Consider the following 23737-nt stretch of genomic DNA (forward strand, 5'->3'; position numbering starts at 1 on the left):
TTCCAATCTCCTTTGCATTAGCGTAGCCTCTTCTGTAGCCTGTCAACTATGTGTCTGTCTATCCCTGTTCTCTCCTCTCTGCACAGACCATACAAACGCTCCACACCGCGTGGCCGCGGCCACCCTAATCTGGTGGTCCCAGCGCGCACGACCCACGTGGAGTTCCAGGTCTCCGGTAGCCTCTGGAACTGCCGATCTGCGGCCAACAAGGCAGAGTTCATCTCAGCCTATGCCTCCCTCCAGTCCCTCGACTTCTTGGCACTGACGGAAACATGGATCACCACAGACAACACTGCTACTCCTACTGCTCTCTCTTCGTCCGCCCACGTGTTCTCGCACACCCCGAGAGCTTCTGGTCAGCGGGGTGGTGGCACCGGGATCCTCATCTCTCCCAAGTGGTCATTCTCTCTTTCTCCCCTTACCCATCTGTCTATCGCCTCCTTTGAATTCCATGCTGTCACAGTTACCAGCCCTTTCAAGCTTAACATCCTTATCATTTATCGCCCTCCAGGTTCCCTCGGAGAGTTCATCAATGAGCTTGATACCTTGATAAGCTCCTTTCCTGAGGACGGCTCACCTCTCACAGTGCTGGGCGACTTTAACCTCCCCACGTCTACCTTTGACTCATTCCTCTCTGCCTCCTTCTTTCCACTCCTCTCCTCTTTTGACCTCACCCTCTCACCTTCCCCCTACTCACAAGGCAGGCAATACGCTCGACCTCATCTTTACTAGATGCTGTTCTTCCACTAACCTCATTGCAACTCCCCTCCAAGTCTCCGACCACTACCTTGTATCCTTTTCCCTCTCGCTCTCATCTAACACCTCCCACACTGCCCCTACTCGGATGGTATCGCGCCGTCCCAACCTTCGCTCTCTCTCCCCCCGCTACTCTCTCCTCTTCCATCCTATCATCTCTTCCCTCTGCTCAAACCTTCTCCAACCTATCTCCTGATTCTGCCTCCTCAACCCTCCTCTCCTCCCTTTCTGCATCCTTTGACTCTCTATGTCCCCTATCCTCCAGGCCGGCTCGGTCCTCCCCTCCCGCCCCGTGGCTCGACGACTCATTGCGAGCTCACAGAACAGGGCTCCGGGCAGCCGAGCGGAAATGGAGAAAAACTCGCCTCCCTGCGGACCTGGCATCCTTTCACTCCCTCCTCTCTACATTTTCCTCCTCTGTCTCTGCTACTAAAGCCATTTTCTACCACTCTAAATTCCAAGCATCTGCCTCTAACCCTAGGAAGCTCTTTGCCACCTTCTCCTCCCTCCTGAATCCTCCTCCCCCTCCCCCCCCCTCCTCCCTCTCTGCAGATGACTTCGTCAACCACTTTGAAAAGAAGGTCGACGACATCCGATCCTCGTTTGCTAAGTCAAATGGCACCGCTGGTTCTGCTCACACTGCCCTACCCTGTGCTCTGACCTCTTTCTCCCTCTCTCTCCAGATGAAATCTCGCGTCTTGTGACGGCCGGCCGCCCAACAACCTGCCCGCTTGACCCTATCCCCTCCTCTCTTCTCCAGACCATTTCCGGAGACCTTCTCCCTTACCTCACCTCGCTCATCAACTCATCCCTGACCGCTGGCTACGTCCCTTCCGTCTTCAAGAGAGCGAGAGTTGCACCCCTTCTGAAAAAACCTACACTCGATCCCTCCGATGTCAACAACTACAGACCAGTATCCCTTCTTTCTTTTCTCTCCAAAACTCTTGAACGTGCTGTCCTTGGCCAGCTCTCCCGCTATCTCTCTCTGAATGACCTTCTCGATCCAAATCAGTCAGGTTTCAAGACTAGTCATTCAACTGAGACTGCTCTTCTCTGTATCACGGAGGCGCTCCACACCGCTAAAGCTAACTCTCTCTCCTCTGCTCTCATCCTTCTAGACCTATCGGCTGCCTTCGATACTGTGAACCATCAGATCCTCCTCTCGCCGCAGCCCGTCTGGTGTTCAACCTTCCCAAGTTCTCTCACGTCACCCCGCTCCTCCGCTCTCTCCACTGGCTTCCAGTTGAAGCTCGCATCCGCTACAAGACCATGGTGCTTGCCTACGGAGCTGTGAGGGGAACGGCACCTCAGTACCTCCAGGCTCTGATCAGGCCCTACACCCAAACAAGGGCACTGCGTTCATCCACCTCTGGCCTGCTCGCCTCCCTACCACTGAGGAAGTACAGTTCCCGCTCAGCCCAGTCAAAACTGTTCGCTGCGCTGGCCCCCCAATGGTGGAACAAACTCCCTCACGACGCCAGGACAGCGGAGTCAATCACCACCTTCCGGAGACACCTGAAACCCCACCTCTTTAAGGAATACCTAGGATAGGATAAGTAATCCTTCTCACCCCCCCCCTTAAGATTTAGATGCACTATTGTAAAGTGACTGTTCTACTGGATGTCATAAGGTGAATGCACCAATTTGTAAGTCGCTCTGGATAAGAGCGTCTGCTAAATGACTTAAATGTAATGTAAATGTAGTTCAGAGGTGAAGTGTGACTCGGGCATGGGCTGGCCGGCATTCAAAGAGGCTCATGGGATTTGGGAACACGACTAGAGCCACATATACATCATCCGTCACCCTGACAACACCCTGGGTAGTGTAGAGACAGAGGTAGTCTATAAACATGTGAGTTGCATTCTGGGTAATTATGCTGAGAGCCAATCAGACTATTGTGTATTGCAGGTGTTAGTGTGTTGGTGTGTTTGTTCTGTCTCCTCTAGTGTGTGTGCATCGTTACAGTGTGACGCCCATCTGGGTCATGTGTTTGAGGATGGACCGGATCCCACAGGAGAGAGGTTCTGCATCAACAACTTCTCTCTCAACTTCAGGCCCAGAGAACCCGGACCTGGTGACCAGTGGAACCCCTTAGAACCATCTTAAATCACCTAAGCCTGACCAGAACCAACCTTCAAACCCAGAGAACGCAAACCCGAGGACCAGTAGAACGCAACAGGCCCAATATCTGGATCCCAAGCATTTCGCTACACTCGCATTAACATCTGCTAACCATGTGTATGTGACAAATAAAATTTGATTTGATCCCTAACCAGAGATCTCAGCATCAGGAATACTGTTTTATATGTCTGTATCTTTCTGTAACTGATCATAGATGAGCTTGTGACCTATATTTACCTGGCTGTGTGGTCTTCCCAACCATAGCCACAACTACTGTACATTATATAGTGCCTTTGGAAAGTATTCAGACCCCTTGACTTTTTCCGCATTTTGTTACATTACAGCCTTATTTTAAAATGTATTTAATAGATTTTTTCCATCATCAGTCTACACACACACACACACACACACACACACACACACACACACACACACACACACACACACACACACACACACACACACACACACACACACACACACACAATACCCCATAATGGCAAAGCAAACAGTTTTTAGAAATGTTTGCAAATGTATAAAAACATACATTATTTACATAAGTATTCAGACCATTTGCTATGAGACTCGTAATTGACCTCAGGTGCATCCTGTTTCCATTGATCATCATTGAGATGTTTCTACAACTTGGAGTCCACCTGTGGTAAATTCAATTTATTGGACATTATTTGGAAAGGCACACACCTGGTCCCACAGTTGATAGTGCATGTCAGAGCAACAACCAAGCCAGCTCTGAGACAGGATTGTGTCAAGGCACAGATCTAGGGAAGGCTACCAATGCATTTCTGCAGCTTTGAAGGTCCCTAAGAACACAGTTGTTTCATCATTCTTAAATGGAAGAAGTTTGTAACCTCCAAGGTTTGCGGCCCAGCCAAACTGAGCAATTGGGAGAGAAGCAACTTGGTCAGGGAGGTGACCAAGAACTCTATGGTCGCTCTGACAGAGCTCTAGAGTTCCTCTATTGAGAGGAAGGACAACTGTCTCTGCATCACTCCACCAATCAGGCCTTTATGATAAAGTGGCCAGACGGAAGCCACTCCTCAGTAAAAAAGGCACATGAAAGCCCACTTGGAGTTTGCCAAAAGGCACCTAAAGACTTTCAGACCATTAGAAACCAGATTCTCTGGTCTGATGAAACCAAGATGGAACTCTTTGGCCTGAATGCCAAGCATCACGTTTGGAGGAAACCTGGCGCCATCCCTACGGTGAAGCATGGTGGTGGCAGCATGATGCTGTGGGGATGTTTTTCTGGACAAGTTACTGAATGTCCTGGAGTGGCCCAGCCAGAGCCCGGACTTCAACCCGATCGAACATCTCCGAAGAGACCTGAAAATAGCTGAGCTGCAATGCTCCCCATCCAACCTGAGAGCGTGAGAGGATCTGCAGAGAAGAATGGGAGAAATTCCCCAAATACAGGTGTGCCAAGCTTGTAGCGTCGTTCCCAAGAAGACTCAAGGCTGTAAGTGCTACCAAAAGTGCTTTAAGAAAGTACTGAGTAAAGGGTCTGAATACTTATGTAAATGTATTTGTTTTTTGTTCGTAATATATTTGCAATAATTTCAAAACTGTTTTTGCTTCATCATTATGAGTTGTGTGTAGATTGAGGGAAAAACAACAACATTTGAATCAATTTTAGAATAAGGCTGTAATGTAACAAAATGTGGAAAAAGTCAAAGGTCTGAATTTCCGAAGGCAATGTTTGTTAATGGTCACATTTTGTAATGCTTGTTAAAGGGTTTTCAATCAAGTTCACTGGGAATCTGAGATTTAACTGATAGGTCATTATGAGGTGACGTCACTAAAGCTGCTGTAGGTCCCATGACAGAAAAGTCTGAAATTAGGAAGGAATTCCAATATTGGCTCTAGAACTAAAAGGAAACCCCTGTTGTTGCTCAGCAGGACCAGGTTTGAAGACCATTGATGAATGACTGTTGTATGACCACAACGGGCCGCATATTTAGGGTCTTATTCCTGGGTACTGAACACCAGGGCTTAGTGTATGCTGTTGTGTACAGTTAGTATGTCTGTGCTAGAATTTAGGGGGTCTACACAGTCTATGCAAACGGAGTCAAAGGATGTCCATTTGTGTTGCTCTGTAAGTAGTTCTACGTGGTTAAGTGAGCAGTGTGTCAAGAAGCAGCGCAGTGTGTCAAGAAGCAGCCCAATGTGTCAAGAAGCAGCGCAGGGTGTCAAGAAGCAGCACAGGGTGTCAAGAAGCAGAGCAGGGTGTCAAGAAGCAGAGCAGGGTGTCAAGAAGCAGAGCAGGGTGTCAAGAAGCAGCACAGGGTGTCAAGAAGCAGCACAGGGTGTCAAGAAGCAGCACAGGGTGTCAAGAAGCAGAGCAGGGTGTCAAGAAGCAGAGCAGCTTGGCAAGGGTTTCAGAGGACGCATGGCTCTCAACCTTCGCCTCTCCCGAGTCCGTATGGGAGTTGCAGTGATGGGACAAGACGAACTACCAATTGGATAAAATTTGATATCACAAAATTGGGGAGAAAAGGGGGTAAAAAGTCAAGAAAGAGGCACCACAGAGAGAGTAAGGGTTGGACACAAGATATTTATTTATTTAACCAGGTAGGCCAGTTGAGAATAAGTTCTCATTTACAACTGCGACTTGGCCAAGATAAAGCAAAGAAGTGCGACAAAAAACACAGAGTTACACATGGGATAAACAAACGTACGGTCAATAACACAATAGAAAAATATATGTACAGTGTGTGCAAATGTAGAAGATTAGGGAAGTAAGGGAATAATTAAGGCCATAGAGGCGAAAATAATTACAATTTAGCATTAACACCGGAGTGATAGATGTGCAGATGATGATGTGCAAGTAGAGATACTGGGGTGCAGAAGAGCAAGAAGATAAATAACAATATGGGGATGAGGTATTTGGGTGGGCTATTTACAGATGGGCTGTGTACAGGTACAGTGATCAGTAAGCTGTTCTGACAACTGATACTTAAAGTTAGAGGGAGATAAGTCTCCAGCTTCAGTGATTTTTGCTATTCGTTCCAGTTGTTGGCAGCAGAGAACTGGAAGGAAAGGCGGCCAAAGGAAGTGTTGGCTTTAGGGATGATCAGTAAAATATACCTGCTGGAGCGCCGTGCTATGGGTGGGTGTTGCTATGGTGACCAGTGAGCTGAGATAAGGTGGGGCTTTACCAAGCAAAGACTTATAGATGACCTGGAGCCAATGGGTTTGGCGATGAATATGTAGCGGACCAGCCAACGAGATCATACAGGTCGTAGTGGTGGGTAGTATGTGGGGCTTTGGTGACAAAACAGATGGCACTGTGATAGACTACATCCAGTTTGCTGAGTAGAGTGTTGGAGGCTATTTTGTAAATGATATCGCAGAAGTCAAGGATCGGTAGGAAGCCAATTCTAGATTTAATTTAGGATTGGAGATGCTTAATATGAGTCTGGAAGGAGAGTTTACAGTCTAACCAGACACCTAGGTATTTGTAGTTGTCCACATATTCTAAGTCAGAACCGTCCAGAGTAGTGATGCTAGTCGGGCAGGGAGGTAGCAATTGGTTGAAGAGTATGCATTTAGTTTTACTATCATTTAAAAGCAGTCGGAGGCCACGGAAGGAGTGTTGTATTCCTCCTGACAGTGCTGTTGTAACTGTGTCTAGGCCTCCTTGCTCGCTTTTTCAGTTCTGCCCACAAATTCTCTATGGGATTGTGGTCATGGCTTTGTGATGGCCACTCCAATACCTTGACTTTGTTGTCCTTAAGCCATTTTGCCACAACTTTGGAAGTATGCTTGGGGTCATTGTCCATTTGGAAGACCCATTTGCGACCAAGCTGTAACTTCCTGACTGATGTCTTGAGATGTTGCTTCAATATATCCACATAATTTTCATTCCTCATGATGCCATCTATTTTGTGAAGTGCACCAGTCCCTCCTGCAATAAAGCACACCCACAACATGATGCTGCCACCCCAGTGCTTCACGGTTGGGATGGTGTTCTTCGGCTTGCAAGCCTCCTCCTTTTTCCTCCAAACAAAACAATGGTCATTATGGCAGTTGTATTTTTGTTTCATCAGACCAGAGGATATTTCTCCAAAATGTAAGATCTTTGTCCCCACGTGCAGTTGAAAACGGTAGTCTGGCTCTTTTATGGCGGTTTTGGAGCAGTGGCTTCTTCCTTGCTGAGTGGCCTTTCAGGTTATGTCGATATAGGACTCGTTTTACTGTGGATATAGATAATTTTGTAACTGTTTCTTCCAGCATCTTCACAAGGGCCTTTGCTGTTGTTCGGGGTTGATTTGCACTTTTTGCACCAAAGTACATTCACCTCTAGGAGACAGAATGCATCTCCTTCCTGAGCAGTATGATGGCTGTGTGGTCCCATGGTGTTTATACTTGCATACTATTGTTTGTACAGATGAACGTGGTACTTTCAGGTGTTTGGAAATTGCTCCCAAGGATGAACCAGAGTTGGAGGTCTACAATTTTTTTTCAGAGGTCTTGGCTGATTTCTTTTGATTTTCCCATGATGTCAAGCAAAGAGGCAATGGGTTTGAAGGTAGACCTTGAAATATATCCATATGTACACCTCCAATTGACTCAAATTATGTCAATTAGCCTATCAGAAGCTTCTAAAGCAAGGACATCATTTTCTGGAATTTTCCAAGCTGTTTAAAGGCACAGTCAACATAGTGTATGTTTTTGTGCTGGTCAAGGGAAGTTAAGTCTGGGGTGAACCAATGGCTATATCTGTTCTTAGTTCTACATTTTTTGAATGAGGCATGCTTATTTAAGATGGTGAGACAAGCACTTTTAAAGAGCAACCAGGCATCCTCTACTGACGGGATGAGGTCAATATCCTTCCAGGATACCCGGGCCAGGTAGATGAGAAAGGCTTTCTCGCTGAAGTGTTTTAGGGAGTGTTTGACAGTGATGAGGGGTGGTCATTTGACCACGGACCCATTACGGATGCAGGCAATGAGGCAGTGATCGCTGAGATCCTGGTTGAAGACAGCAGAGGTGTATTTAGATGGCAAGTTGGTCAGGATGATATCTAAGAGGGTGCCCATGGTTATGGATTTAGGGTTGTACCTGGTAGGTTCCTTGATAATTTGTGTGAGATTGAGGGCATCTATCTTAGATTGTAGGACGGCCGGAGTGTTAAGCATATCCCAGTTTAGGTCACCTAACAGTACGAACTCTGAAGATAGAGGGGGGGCAATCAATTCACATATGGTGTCCAGGGTACAGCTGGGGGCTGATAGAGGGATTGAGAGAGAGAGGGGTTCTGGTATTACACTAGATAATCATTTAGCAGTGATTCAAAAACCAGAACCAACCAGACTACACCCGAATGGTGAGAGAAACCTTGTGGGACAGAGACAGTGAGGAACGGACACGTCACAGCAGAAAACAAAGAACAGAGGTATTGGAGTGTTTTGGGGACAGTGCTAGGATGACCAGGGTGTGGTGGCGTGTTACCATGGTGATGTGTGTCTTTGGGGGTTGGTAGAAGTGGTGGGGGGGGCAAAGAGCTGACCATGACCCCAGAGGAGACCCCACAGGAAGCACAAGGTCAACCCCCCCAGCTCAGAACATCGATTTACAACAAGTATAGGTGTGTGTGTGTTCATGCAAACACTCATAATTTACATGATGTCACAACTACAGCATAAACACACAGTCATTAATCAGTGGCAGACTTGCAATGTTGAATTCCTTCTATATCATGTTTGTTGTAGATGGGAGATGACGTGTTACCTGGTCAGCGTACCTGATTATAAGGTCACAAGGCGAGACCCAGATGCAGACACGGGAGGCAGATGGTTTGAGTCTCTGATATTTATTATAATCCAAGGGGCAGGCAAAAGATCATAAACAAGGTCCTGGGAAACATATGTTAACATTTCCAAAGCAAGTGAAATACATAATGAAATAAACAATACAAATTAGCAGTAAACATTACACTCACAAAAGTCCCAAAAGAATAAAGACATCACAAATGTCATATTATGTGCAAATAGTTCAAGTACAAAAGGGAAAATAAATAAACATAAATATGGGTTGTATTTACAATGGTATTTGTTCTTCACTGGTTGACCTTTTCTTATAGCAACAGGTCACAAATATTGCTGCTGTGATGGCACACTGTGGTATTTCACCCAGTAGATATGGGAGTTTATCAAAATTGGGTTTGTTTTCTAATTCTTTGTGTATCTGTGTAATTACACACAGCATTATGCAATGTTAAAGGTACCTGAGTAGATAGACAGATCAGCAGAGGTACCCCCCCTATCACCCACACCCCAGTATGCCATCTCCTCCAGCTGTCTCTATAAAGGTAAGAGTCCTTTCCTCTCCACCCGGCCGTCGGTAGCTATCTCTATAAAGGTAAGAGTCCTTTCCTCTCCACCCGGCCGTCTCTAGCTATCTCTAACGGTAAGAGTCCTTTCCTCTCCACCCGGCCGTCGCTAGCTATGTCTAACGATAAGAGTCCTTTCCTCTCCACCCGGCCGTCGCTAGCTATGTCTAACGATAAGAGTCCTTTCCTCTCCACCCGGCCGTCGCTAGCTATGTCTAACGGTAAGAGTCCTTTCCTCTCCACCCTGCCGTCTCCTCCAGCTATCTCTAACGGTAAGAGTCCTTTCCTCTCCACCAGGCCGTCTCTAGCTATCTCTAACGGTAAGAGTCCTTTCCTCTCCACCTGGCCGAAATCTAGCTATCTCTAACGGTAAGAGTCCTTTCCTCTCCACCTGGCCGTCTCTAGCTATCTCTAACGGTAAGAGTCCTTTCCTCTCCACCTGGCCGTCTCTAGCTATCTCTAACGGTAAGAGTCCTTTCCTCTCCACCCGGCCGTCTCCTCCAGCTATCTCTAACGGTAAGAGTCCTTTCCTCTCCACCCTGCCGTCTCTAGCTATCTCTAACGGTAAGAGTCCTTTCCTCTCCACCCTGCCGTCTCCTCCAGCTATCTCTATAATAGCTCCGCTTGGTCTTTTTAAAATGGCTGCTGGAACCCACAGGCTTCCCAACATTCCAAAGCTCCAAACTGATTGGCTCTTCATTAAAATATTTGACTATATGCAAATCACAGTTTGGGAACCATCACTGTGGTAGATTTACTTTGTGTTTCAATGGTGAGCCAGAGGAGATTTCATCATATGTTCATGTCCAAATTACATCATTTGAGAATAAGATGCAAAGTTGATCTGAAGACAAAGTTAGAGTCCTTTCCATTTTGAACAATCACTACATTCCCTGTGTAGATAGCAGACCGGTGCTGAACACATTCCTAGGTATCAGACTGTTCGTAGGTAGCAGACCGGTGCTGAACACATTCGTAGGTAGCAGACCGGTGCTGAACACATTCGTAGGTAGCAGACCGGTGCTGAACACATTCCCTGCGTAGGTAGCAGACCAGTGCTGAACACATTCGTAGGTAGCAGACCAGTGCTGAACACATTCGTAGGTAGCAGGCCGGTGCTGAACACATTCCCTGCGTAGGTAGCAGACCGGTGCTGAACACATTCCCTGCGTAGGTAGCAGACCGGTGCTGAACACATTCCCTGCGTAGGTAGCAGACCGGTGCTGAACACATTCGTAGGTAGCAGACCGGTGCTGAACACATTCCCTGCGTGCTGAACACATTCCCTGCGTAGGTAGCCGACTGGTGCTGAACACATTCGTAGGTAGCAGACCGGTGCTGAACACATTCCCTGCGTAGGTAGCAGACCGGTGCTGAACACATTCGTAGGTAGCAGACCGGTGCTGAACACATTCCCTGCGTAGGTAGCCGACCGGTGCTGAACACATTCGTAGGTAGCAGACCGGTGCTGAACACATTCCCTGCGTAGGTAGCAGACCGGTGCTGAACACATTCGTAGGTAGCAAACCGGTGCTGAACACATTCGTAGGTAGCAGACCGGTGCTGAACACATTCGTAGGTAGCAGACCGGTGCTGAACACATTCGTAGGTAGCAGACCCGGTGCTGAACACATTCCAGACCGGTGCTGAACACATTCGTAGGTAGCAGACCGGTGCTGAACACATTCGTAGGTAGCAGACCGGTGCTGAACACATTCGTAGGTAGCAAACCGGTGCTGAACACATTCGTAGGTAGCAGACCGGTGCTGAACACATTCGTAGGTAGCAGACCGGTGCTGAACACATTCGTAGGTAGCAGACCGGTGCTGAACACATTCGTAGGTAGCAGACCGGTGCTGAACACATTCGTAGGTAGCAGACCGGTGCTGAACACATTCGTAGGTAGCAGACCGGTGCTGAACACATTCGTAGGTAGCAGACCGGTGCTGAACACATTCGTAGGTAGCAGACCGGTGCTGAACACATTCGTAGGTAGCAGACCGGTGCTGAACACATTCCCTGCGTGCTGAACACATTCCCTGTGTAGGTAGCAGACCGGTGCTGAACACATTCGTAGGTAGCAGACCGGTGCTGAACACATTCCCTGCGTGCTGAACACATTCCCTGTGTAGGTAGCAGACCGGTGCTGAACACATTCCCTGTGTAGGTAGCAGACCGGTGCTGAACACATTCCCTGTGTAGGTAGCAGACCGGTGCTGAACACATTCCCTGTGTAGGTAGCAGACCGGTGCTGAACACATTCCCTGCGTGCTGAACACATTCCCTGTGTAGGTAGCAGACCGGTGCTGAACACATTCCCTGTGTAGGTAGCAGACCGGTGCTGAACACATTCCCTGTGTAGGTAGCGTGCTGAACACATTCCCTGTGTAGGTAGCAGACCGGTGCTGAACACATTCCCTGTGTAGGTAGCAGACCGGTGCTGAACACATTCCCTGCATGCTGAACACATTCCCTGCGTAGGTAGCAGACCGGTGCTGAACACATTCCCTGTGTAGGTAGCAGACCGGTGCTGAACACATTCCCTGCGTGCTGAACACATTCCCTGTGTAGGTAGCCGACCGGTGCTGAACACTGACATAGTGATTGGAGAGACAGACTATACATCCTAAACAGTGTTTTACTACCAGAGACAAGGACAGTTCACCATCAACTCCACAAAAATGTCCATTAATTATAATCTACATAATCATTCGAATTTCCTGTTGCTTAAATTATTATCCTACAGTTGTACATATATGAAATTAGAAGATTTATTTCCCTTAGTTATCTATATTCAAACAAAAAGGTTGAAATTGATTTGACTCTCTGTTTTTAATTTGTTGCCAGTCTGTGGATAAGGACCATGTGATCAGTGGGTATCCAATTTCAAAAAGTTTGTCCAGCCATTGGTAGTGCGCATCGTGGAACTAAAATCGCAAACTACAGCGATATGATATAGACAATAGACTTCTTCTCGAGTTTGCTTAGTGAGTAGTGGTGACATGAGGACGGATTCTCTGCATTTTATTAGAATGCAGTGCTGCGTTTGTAGTGGGAGGCACGATTGAGACGCAGATTGGTGGAAAAGGCACATACCGACCTTTCAGGCACAGAGGTCAAATGTGTTTTTTTTAAATGGATATTAGGTCGATATTCGTTAGCTCTTAAACAAACGATGCCTTGACTACGGTAATTATATATTCTTGATCAGGGGCGGGTGGAGACCAATCCATGTTTAAAAAATATATATTAAAAAAAAAATGTTATTTGCATTTCAATCTTCAATACCTTTTAAACAAAGTGTGCCACAACTATGGAAATTATATTAGGCCTATTCTGAATCAGGAGAGGATGGAGCACAATCCACACCTATTTTGTTGATTATTTTTGTTGTCGATTATTTTTTATTTGTAAACGTTTTACTAGGATTTCAAACCTCAAATGTCTTAAACAAGGCTTGCCATGACTATGAAAATTATATTTTCTAAATCAAGGTAGGATTTGTTATCCATCTTCTCATGATTTAGAATATATACTTTTCATAGTCATGGTACACTTTGTTTAAAAACTATTTGTCACGCCCTGGTCGTAGTATTTTGTGTTTTTCTTCATGTATTTGGTCAGGCCAGGGTGTGACATGGGTTTTTGTATGTGGTGTGTAGATAGTGGGATTGTAGTTTAGTGGGGTGTTCTAGGTTAGTCTATGGCTGTCTGAAGTGGTTCTCAATCAGAGGCAGGTGTTTATCGTTGTCTCTGATTGGGAACCATATTTAGGCAGCCATATTCTTTGGTTGTATTGTGGGTGATTGTCCTGAGTGTCTTGATGTCCTTGTGCTGTGTTAGTTGACACAAGTATAGGCTGTTTTCGTTTATTGTTTTGTAGTGTTTGTGTTTATTCGTGTTTACGTTGTGTGATTAAACATGGATCGCAATATACACGCTGCAGTTTGGTCCGACTCTCCTTCACCACATGAAATCCGTGACACTATTGAAGATAGAAATCTGGAATCTTTTTTTTTTTACAACTGAAAAAGGTGTGGATCAATCTCCATTCTCCCTTGATTCAGAAGATCTAATTTTCAGTCATAGCATGCTTGGTTCAACAGCTATTGATGAGAGAGCCACCGAATATCCAGTATACTTTTTTTGTACCTCGGTTCATTGCGTCTTCATAGAGACCAATAAATTCCCCCACCAAAAAACATCACGTTTACTCTTCATGCAGGGCATGTGGACATGTACTTGCATAACGATCAGTTATATATTCCGTAAACAAGTTTATATAACTGTTACCAATTGTGAATACGCACCACAACTTCTATAGGCTGTAGAAACAGGTAACAACTTTTTATGTCTTTTTCAGTTTTTCACTATTCAGTTTGTATGGTCGGGGGTCTTCTGTGTTTGTTCTGAGTTTGTCTAATCTCTCGTTCCCAGATTGCGTGGCAATATGTTGAAGAAGATTCAAAGGGCGACCAAGCGCGAGTTCTGACTGCTCAGCAAAATGACAAATTAAAACGATTTAATTGATTTTTGTGTGTGTTTTCCTATAAATTGTCTACAATATATTCACTATGAACAAATAATTTCTATAAGGGGGGTGTGAGGGGATTCACCCCAAACCCCAGCGTTACATGACCTATGGTAACCCATGTTCTGTCCTCCGCAGTGTTAAATGTTGTGACTGACAGAGGAATGTTACAACGCACATGTTGCAGCCCTGAAGGGTATGGGATTAACATGAGGACTATGCTTTACCTCAGAGGAGAGAAGATGTTGACATACTATAAGCTTCAGCACTTGGTGGTCCTGTTCTGTGAGCTTGTGTGGCCTACCGCTTTGCGGCTGAACGTTTCCACTTCACAATAACAGCACTTACAGTTGAAGGGGCATCTCTAGCAGGACTGACTTGTTGGAAAGGTGTCCTCCTATGACGGTGCCATGTTGAAAATCACTGAGCTTTACAGTAAGGCCATTTCACTGCTAATGTCTATGTCCTCTATTGTATACACCTGTCAGCAACGGGTGTGGCTGAAAAAGCGAACCCACTAATTTAAAGAAGTGTCCACATACTTTTGCATATATAGTTTATTTAGATGCTATTTATAAACGTTTTTTTTTTATTACACATCAAATAGCCTAACAATGAGGAGAAAGGGAGTCGGTTTGAGGATAAATCCAGCCACTATTGTTGAACTCAGCTGGTTTTATCTGGCTAATAGCCTAAATAAATGAGATGCATTATTCACTGTAAATTCATTTAAAATCAGATCTAACTTAAGAGGCTCCCCTGGTCTCCTGAAGTCCTACTTTTTTGTGTGCAAATGTTTTTATCATGGCATGTAGGTCCAGGTTGCAGGGCCAACTGTTTTCTATACTGAGTATTGCCAACCCAGACAGTATTTCAAGAGAGATTGTGCATTTTAGTCCGATGTCCATTGCGCTACCCAGTTTCCCTGATGTTGCTACGGCAATCAAGCTGTTTTTACCTGCCCTGTCACTGTCGCTTCTGCAGAGAGATCGTTTTCTTAACTAAAACTCATAAAGAACTTTCTAAGAGGCATTAGGCTCTCGGTCTGATATTCGCTTTTGAACACCTGAATAAGCTCCACTCATTTCACTGGCGCCATCGTAGCCTTGACCACAGCATTTGTTCACCGATATCCTCTTATACGTTCAATCAAAAGTACGCCAAGTCCTGAGGCACTTTTTCAGTCATGTCCTGAAACAAACACTTTGCCTCCTACTACATCTGGAAATGTAAAAGATGTATGACTGACTTTAGGGAGGGTTACTATCAAAATGATTTACTGAATTTAAAAAATCACATCCGTGGGCCCCCAGAGCACGTGGGCCTTGCGGGTGCTGCGGGTGTGTCCAGTACGTCAATGCATGTCACCAGTATACAATTTCAAAACTTCGTGCAGCCATTGGTAGCTATGAGACCTTATCCGGCTGTGCATCGTGAGCTAAAATTAGTCTTCTTTAGAATGGATTCACAACATACAGGCTACAACCATATGAATACAGACAATATACATATTATACAGTAGGCTGAGTAGCGGTGACATGTAGACGGATTCTCTGGGTTGTATTGGGATGCGCTGCAGAACTGCATCTGTAGAGGGAGGAATGAGAGAGATGCAGATCGGTGGAAAAGGCACCGGTCAGGCACTGAGGTAAAATACATTTTATACTGAGGTAAAAATAGTTTTATACGGAATATTCCGTGGATATTCATTTTTCTCTCATAACTAGCTATTGAACCAATCATGCCATGACTATGAAAATGGAATATTCTGAATCGGAGGGGATGCAGAACGATCCTCACCTTTTTTTGGTTGTTGATTTTGATCTTTTTTTTAATATATGCCATTTAGCAGACGCTTTTATCCAAAGCGACTTACAGTCATGTGTGCATACATTCTACGTATGGGTGGTCCCGGGGATCGAACCCACTACCCTGGCGTTACAAGCGCCATGCTCTACCAACTGAGCTACAGAAGGACCTCTCCATTCACCCCCGATTAAGAATAAACCATTTTCATAGTCATGGCACGCTTTGTTAAAGAGTTAATGACGATTGAAATACGAAATCTTCATTTTTTTATGTAGGCCTGTATATAAAAAGGTCTGGATTGTAAAAAGAAATAAAAATGTTTTAATATCCACCGAAAATCCTATATAAAATGTATTTTACATATGTTTATTGGGCCTTCGTGTAGTCAAAAACCCCACCCCCAAAAAAAGGGAGACAGTGCCCGAATTCTGACTGCTCAGCAACATATTTTCTATGACACATTAAATTGGTTGAATTTATTGTGTGTGTGTTTTCCTATCAATTGTCTACAATGGAGAGGAGAAGGAGAGGAGAGAGAAGGAGAGGATAGTAGAGACAAGGAGAGAGAGAATGAGGAGGAGGAGAGAGAAGGAGAGGAGAGGCTACGAGAGAGAAGGAGAGGAGGAGAGAGAAAAGGAGAGGACAGCAGCAAATCATTCTGCTTACATTGTTGACTTCTCCCCCACCTCCTCATGCAGTTGTATAAGGGTGAGATTTACATCTTTGAGGGATGGAGAGGGGAGGAACTAACTGGAAACAAGGGGGAGAAGAGGGGAGGAGTAGAGAAGAGAAGAATGTTGGAGGATATAAGGACCCTCAGACAGCTCCCACCTTACTCATTTTCCTCCTCACACACACCCCGGAGAGTCGAGCCGTCACACACAGATCTGTAACCATGAGGCTGAGCATAATGGGAGTTCTGCTGTGCGCTACGCTGGTCGCCTGTGTCAACGTCATGCCTCAGAAAGACTTCAACCTGGAGAAGGTGAGAGAGAAAGAAAAACTGAGAGAACTGATAAAACAAATGAGAAAGGCTACAACAACAAAAAGAGAGCAGGCAAAGAGTTGAGAGAAGAGTGCTGTACAGTACAAGTGCAGAGAGAGAAGAGATTCTGGAGTTGAGGAGGGTCAGAGTAGAGAGAGGACAGTGGATCGATCATCTGCCATGACTATTAAATCAATTTGCATTGTGAGAATGAATGAATAGTGGTTCTTCTTTTTCTTCAAACTATATTCTCTCTCCCCAGATGGCTGGTAAGTGGTGGGTCGTGGGCTTTGCCACCAACGCCAAGTGGTTTATGAACCGTAAGGCTGATATGAAGATGGGAACTTCCATGATGCTGCCCACTGCCGAAGGTGACCTGGACATCAGCTGCGCCAACCAGAAGTGAGTTTGTGTGTGTGTGTGTGTCCGTGTGTGTGTCCATTTCACTCATATTGATGCTGCTCTTTCTCTCAGCGCTGATGGCTCTTGCTGGAGGATGACCGAAGTGGCCAAGAAGACTGACATACCAGGCCGCTTCACCTTCACCAGCCAGCGTGAGTTCACACACACACACACACACACACACACACACACACACACACACACACAGTTAACATAACTTCATATCTCTTTCTCCCTCTCTCAGGTTGGAACAATGAAAATGACATGCGTGTGGTAGCTGTCCAGTATGATGACTTTGCTCTGATCCACACCATCAAGACCAAACACGGAGTAACTGACGTGGTCAACAAACTCTTCAGTAAGTCTGTCTGGCTGCCTGCATGTCTGAAATTAATTCACACCTTTAGATTCTCATGTTTTGTGTCATTCATCACAGTTTCACTTTGGTCTCTGGTTTTAGCATGGTCATGTTACAGGTGGGTTATGTTAATCTGGTTGTGTTCTGTTAATCTGGTTGTGTTCTGTTAACCTGGTTGTGTTCTGTTAACCTGGTTATGTTGTGCTAACCTGGTTGTGTTCTGTTAACCTGGTTATGTTCTGTTAACCTGGTTGTGTTCTGTTAACCTGGTTGTGTTCTGTTAACCTGGTTATGTTGTGCTAACCTGGTTGTGTTATGTTAACCTGGTTGTGTTCTGTTAACCTGGTTATGTTCTATTAACCTGGTTGTGTTGTGTTAACCTGGTTGTGTTCTGTTAACCTGGTTGTGTTGTGCTAACCTGGTTGTGTTAACCTGGTTGTGTTGTGTTAACATGGTTGTGTTCTGTTAACCTGGTAGTGTTTTGTTAACCTGGCTGTATTCTGTTAACCTGGTTGTGGTAATCTGGTTATGGTAACCAGGTAGTCTTGTGTTAACCTGCTTGTGTTGCGTTATCCTGGTAGTGCTGTGTTAACCCAGTTGTGTTGTGTTAACCCAGTTGTGTTAATCTGCTTGTGTTAAACTGGTTTTGTTCTGTTGTTTTATCCTGGTTGTGTTAACATGGTTCTGTTGTGTTAACCTGGTAGTGTTGTGTTTACCTGGTTGTGTTAACCTGCTTGTGTTTACCTGCTTGTGTTGAACTGTTTTTGTTGTGTTAACCTGGTAGTGTTGTGTTAACTTGATTGTGTTGTGTTTACCTGGTTGTGTTGTGTTAATCTGATTGTGTTGTGTTTACCTTGTTGTGTTAACCTGGTTTGTTGTGTTAACTTGATTGTGTTGTGTTTACCTGGTTGTGTTGTGTTAATCTGATTGTGTTGTGTTTACCTGGTTGTGTTAACCTGGTTTTGTTGTGTTAACCTCATTGTGTTAACCTGGTTCTGTTGTGTTTACCTTGTTGTGTTTTGTTAACCTGGTTGTGTTAACCTGGTTCTGTTGTGTTTACCTTGTTGTGTTTTGTTAACCTGGTTGTGTTAACCTGGTTCTGTTGTGTTTACCTTGTTGTGTTGTGTTAACCTGTTTGTGTTAAACTTTTTTGTTGTGTTAACCTGGTTGTGTTGTGTTAACCTGGTTGTGTGTGTTTACCTGGTCGTGTTGTGTTAACCTGGCTGTGTTGTGTTAACCTGGTTGTGTTAACCTGGCTGTGTTGTGTTAACCTGGCTGTGTTAACCTGGCTGTGTTGTGTTAACCTGGCTGTGTTAACCTGGTTGTGTTGTGTTAACCTGGCTGTGTTAACCTGGTTGTGTGTGTTAACCTGGTCGTATTGTGTTAACCTGGCTGTGTTTACCTGGTCGTGTTGTGTTAACCTGGTTGTGTTGTGGTTGTAGGTCGCACTCCAGAGGTGAGCGCAGATGTCCAGATGAAGTTCATGCAGTTCTCTCTGGATACAGGAATCCTCTCTGGGAACATTGTTTTCCTGCCCAACAATGGTACGACACCACACACACACACACAGATGTACAATATTATTATGGTGATCAGATACATATGAATGTGCTTCCCTGGTAGAAATCATCTCCTCACTATTTTCTCCCGCCTCTCTATTGCAGATGAATGTGCCGAGGCATAAATGTTCACTCATCTGCTACTCTTCAACTGGCATCTGTCTCCATTTCACATCCAAACTCTTTTCCTGGAAGAAGACTGAAGACTGCATATATTGAGGGATTTATACCACAAATTTGAATTATTTTCAGCCAATTCAATTCAATATGAACAAAATAATAAAAGATGATAAAAAAAGCATATTTCTCAATTGAGTACTGTCTTTTATAGGGGGGAAACGGAAGTCATTTTTTCATGGTTTATGGATTTAAAAATAACCAGAGCTTCAGGTACATCCAAAAATAACAAAGTTAATGCGTTTACCTAACTGACTGCTTCCCAGGCTTTGTCTTTCTTCTGCTTAGAGCAATTCATAACTGAGACAAGAAACACAAATAACATTCTACAGTATAAGCTCTAAGTGTTCTGTTCCACCCTTATAGACAGAGGCTCTAAGTGTTCTGTTCCACCTTTATAGACAGAGGTTCCAAGTGTTCTGTTCCACTGTTATAGACAGAGGCTCTAAGTGTTTGGTTCCACTATTATAGACAGAGGCTCTAAGTGTTTGGTTCCACTGTTATAGACAGAGGCTCTAAATGTTCTGTTCCACTGTTATAGACAGAGGCTCTAAGTGTTGTGTTTCACTCTTATAGACAGAGGCTCTTCGTGTTTGGTTCCACTGTTATAGACAGAGGCTTTAAGTGTTCTGTTCCACTGTTATAGAAAGAGGCTCTAAGTGTTGCGTTTCACCCTTATAGACAGAGGCTCCAACTGTTCTGTTCCACCCTTACAGACAGAGGCTCTAAGTGTTCGGTTCCACCCTTATAGACAGAGGCTCTAAATGTTCTGTTCCACGTTATAGACAGAGGCTCCAACTGTTCTGTTCCACCCTTACAGACAGAGGCTCGAAGTGTTCTGTTCCACCCTTATAGACAGAGGCTCTAAGTGTTCTGTTCCACCCTTACAGACAGAGGCTCTAAGTGTTCTGTTCCACCCTTACAGACAGAGGCTCTAAGTGTTCTGTTCCACCCTTATAGACAGAGGCTCTAAGTGTTCTGTTCCACCCTTACAGACAGAGGCTCGAAGTGTTCTGTTCCACCCTTACAGACAGAGGCTCTAATTGTTGTTTTCCACCATTATAGACAGACTCTCTAAAGTCACGTGTCAAACTCATTCCATTGAGTGCCAAGTGTGTACGGTTTTCACCCCTCCCTTGTACTTGCTTGATGAATTAAGATCACTGATTAGTAAGGAACTCCCCTCACCTGGTTGTCTAGGTCTTAATTGAAGGGAAAAACCAGCAGACAGCAGATGCCCTCCATGGGATGGGTTTGACACTCAAGTGTTCTGTTTCATCGCTATAGACGGTCCTTCTCCATGTTAAAGTCATGTGAGTCGAATACAGGTTAGAATGCTGTCCTACAGCCTCCAGAGTGGCGCAGCGGTCTAAGGCACTGCATCGCAGTCCTTGAGGCATCATTACAGACCTGGGTTCAATCCCAGGCTTTGTCACAGTTGACCACACCCGGGTGACCCATGAGGCGGTGCACAATTGGCCCAGTGTCATCCGGGTTTAGCTGGCCGCTATGTCCCTGTCCCATCATGCTCTAGTGACTTTTTGTTACGGACCAGTGCACGCTGACTTCTGTCTCCGGTTGTACAGTGTTTCCTCGGACACATTGGTGTGTCAGGCTTCCGGGTTAAGCAAACGGTGTGTCAGGCTTCCGGGTTAAGCAAACGGTGTGTCAGGCTTCCGGGTTAAGCAAACGGTGTGTCAGGCTTCCGGGTTAAGCAAACGGTGTGTCAGGCTTCCGGGTTAAGCAAACGGTGTGTCAAGAAGCAGTGCGGATTGGCAGGGTTGTGTTTCGGAGGACGTATGGCTCTCGACCTTCGCCTCTCCCGAGCCCGTATGGAAGTTGCAACGATTGGCCAAGACTGTAACTACAAATTGGGGAGAAAAGGGGGAGATAAAAAGTTAAATAAAAAACTATTTAAGAATGCTGTGCTACTATACAGTATAGCTTGGCATTACCTAAACCCTCCCTTAACCAGGGTGACACTGGGCCAATTGTGGCCGATTTGGTTGTCATTTTCTCATGTTTAACATAACAGTTCAGCGATCTATACACGGTGCTGCCATGCGGCCGTTTTTACACTGCTGGCTGATGGATATAATGTGATTACTTGTTCAGTACTTAATGTTCGAAATGCAAACATTTCAGATTGTAAAATACATTGTCGATGCAACAGCATCCTAATAAGCTACGGATATATTTAAAATAATATACAACTGTCTTGTATAGGCTACATTAACATTCACAAATTACCTGAACTAACCTGTACCCCCGCACATTGACTCAGTGCCGGTACCCCTTGTATATAGACTCGTTATTGTTATATAATTTTCTTGTGTTACTTTAAATTTAAGACATGTACTTTGTTTATTTAGTAAATATTTTCTTAACTCTACTTCTTGAACTGCATTGTTGGTTAAGGTCTACACCTGTTGTATTTGCCGCATGTGACAAATACAATTTGATTAGATTTGATTGAACCTGTCGGACATGAGCCGTCCTTGCGTTCTTTACTAGCTTGAATTGTTGCATAAAACCAGCCTATTACTGCCAAATAATACAGTCAGTCCACCTTCAAAACAAAAGCTTACTAGAGGTTATTTCATTATGCAGTGCAGTCTCCTTAGCTATAGGCCTACAACTTATTTAGTTGCTACTCTGCATTCGGGCAAGTAGCAAGTAGCATTCTCCTGGCATCCGCCAAACCCAGATTCATTCATAGGACTGACAGATGTTGATGCAAGATTCATCACTCCAGAGAATGTGTTTCCACTACTCCAGAGTCCAATGCCATCGATCTTTACACCACTCCAGAGAATGTGTTTCCACTACTCCAGAGTCCAATGCCATCGATCTTTACACCACTCCAGCCGATGCTTGGCATTGCGCATGGTGATGTTAGGCTTGTGTGCGGCTGCTCGGTCATAGAAAACTATTTCATGAAGCTCCCGACCAACAGTTCTTGTGCTGACGTTGCTTCCAGAGGCAATTTGGAAGTCATTAGTGAGTGTTCAAATCAAATCAAATGTTATGTCACATGCGCCTAATACAACACCTTACAGTGAAATGCTTACTTACAAACCCTTAACCGACAATGCAGTTTTAATCAAAAATAAGTGAATAATAAAATAGAAATATAACAAATAATTAAGGAGCAACAATAAAATAAACAATAAAATAACATTAGCGAGGCTATATACCGGGGGATCCAGTACAGAGTCAATGTGGAGGCTATATACCGGGGGATCCAGTACAGAGTCAATGTGGAGGCTATATACCGGGGGATCCAGTACAGAGTCAATGTGGAGGCTATATACCGGGGGATCCAGTACAGAGTCAATGTGGAGGCTATATACCGGGGGATCCAGTACAGAGTCAATGTGGAGGCTATATACCGGGGGATCCAGTACGGGAGTCAATGTGGAGGCTATATACCGGGGGATCCAGTACAGAGTCAATGTGGAGGCTATATACCAGTGGATCCAGTACAGAGTCAATGTGGAGACTATATACAGGGGGTACCGGTACAGAGTCAATGTGGAGGCTATATACAGGGGGATCCAGTACAGAGTCAATGTGGAGGCTATATACCGGGGGATCCAGTACAGAGTCAATGTGGAGGCTATATACCGGGGGATCCAGTACAGAGTCAATGTGGAGGCTATATACCGGGGGATCCAGTACAGAGTCAATGTGGAGGCTATATACCGGGGGATCCAGTACAGAGTCAATGTGGAGGCTATATACCGGGGGATCCAGTACAGAGCCAATGTGGAGGCTATATACCGGGGGATCCAGTACAGAGTCAATGTGGAGGCTATATAACGGGGGATACAGTACAGAGTCAATGTGGAGGCTATATATCGGGGGATCCAGTACAGAGCCAATGTGGAGGCTATATACCGGGGGATCCAGTACAGAGTCAATGTGGAGGCTATATAACGGGGGATCCAGTACAGAGTCAATGTGGAGGCTATATACCGGGGGATCCAGTACAGAGTCAATGTGGAGGCTATATACCGGGGGATCCAGTACAGAGTCAATGTGGAGGCTATATACCGGGGGATCCAGTACAGAGTCAATGTGGAGGCTATATACCGGGGGATCCAGTACAGAGTCAATGTGGAGGCTATATACCGGGGGATCCAGTACAGAGTCAATGTGGAGGCTATATACCGGGGGATCCAGTACAGAGTCAATGTGGAGGCTATATACCGGGGGTACCGGTACAGAGTCAATGTGGAGGCTATATACAGGGGGATCCAGTACAGAGTCAATGTGGAGGCTATATACCGGGGGATCCAGTACAGAGTCAATGTGGAGGCTATATACCGGGGGATCCAGTACAGAGTCAATGTGGAGGCTATATACAGGGGGTACCGGTACAGAGTCAATGTGGAGGCTATATACAGGGGGTACCGGTACAGAGTCAATGTGGAGGCTATATACAGGGGGATCCAGTACAGAGTCAATGTGGAGGCTATATACCGGGGGATCCAGTACAGAGTCAATGTGGAGGCTATATACCGGGGGATCCAGTACATAGTCAATGTGCGGGGACACTGGTTAATCGAGGTAATTGAGGTAATATGTACAGTTGAAGTCGGAAGTTTACATACACTTAGGTTGGAATCATTAAAACTCGTTATTCAACAACTCCACAAATTTCTTGTTAACAAACTATAGTTTT

At 45.2% G+C, this 23737-nt stretch overlaps 2 protein-coding genes and 1 long non-coding RNA gene across 3 annotated transcripts in view; 2 read left to right on the forward strand and 1 right to left on the reverse strand.

The window, feature by feature from the left end:
* armc3 (armadillo repeat containing 3) overlaps positions 1-3033 on the forward strand; it is a 34606-nt gene extending 31573 nt beyond the window's left edge. The window contains exon 18 of the mRNA XM_052501517.1: positions 2703-3033. Coding sequence (XP_052357477.1) covers positions 2703-2726 — 24 coding nt within the window. The 3' untranslated portion in view covers positions 2727-3033. The remainder of the gene's footprint in view (positions 1-2702) is intronic.
* Positions 3034-16385: 13352 nt separating this feature from the next.
* LOC118378720 (lipocalin-like) lies at positions 16386-19176 on the forward strand. Its single transcript, XM_052501533.1, has 6 exons — positions 16386-16554; positions 16817-16956; positions 17029-17108; positions 17201-17314; positions 18757-18858; positions 18979-19176. Exons 1-6 carry the CDS (start codon positions 16465-16467, stop codon positions 18996-18998), a joined length of 546 nt encoding a protein of 181 aa, XP_052357493.1. The 5' UTR covers positions 16386-16464; the 3' UTR covers positions 18999-19176.
* LOC127918236 (uncharacterized) lies at positions 17341-18749 on the reverse strand. Its single transcript, XR_008099536.1, has 3 exons — positions 18586-18749; positions 18219-18533; positions 17341-18129 (listed from the first exon to the last, which is right to left on the reverse strand). It is a non-coding gene; the product is annotated as an uncharacterized LOC127918236 (long non-coding RNA).
* Positions 19177-23737: the final 4561 nt, after the last annotated feature.

This window comes from Oncorhynchus keta, chromosome 4 (genome assembly GCF_023373465.1).
Source record: "Oncorhynchus keta strain PuntledgeMale-10-30-2019 chromosome 4, Oket_V2, whole genome shotgun sequence".
Lineage (NCBI taxonomy): Eukaryota > Metazoa > Chordata > Actinopteri > Salmoniformes > Salmonidae > Oncorhynchus > Oncorhynchus keta.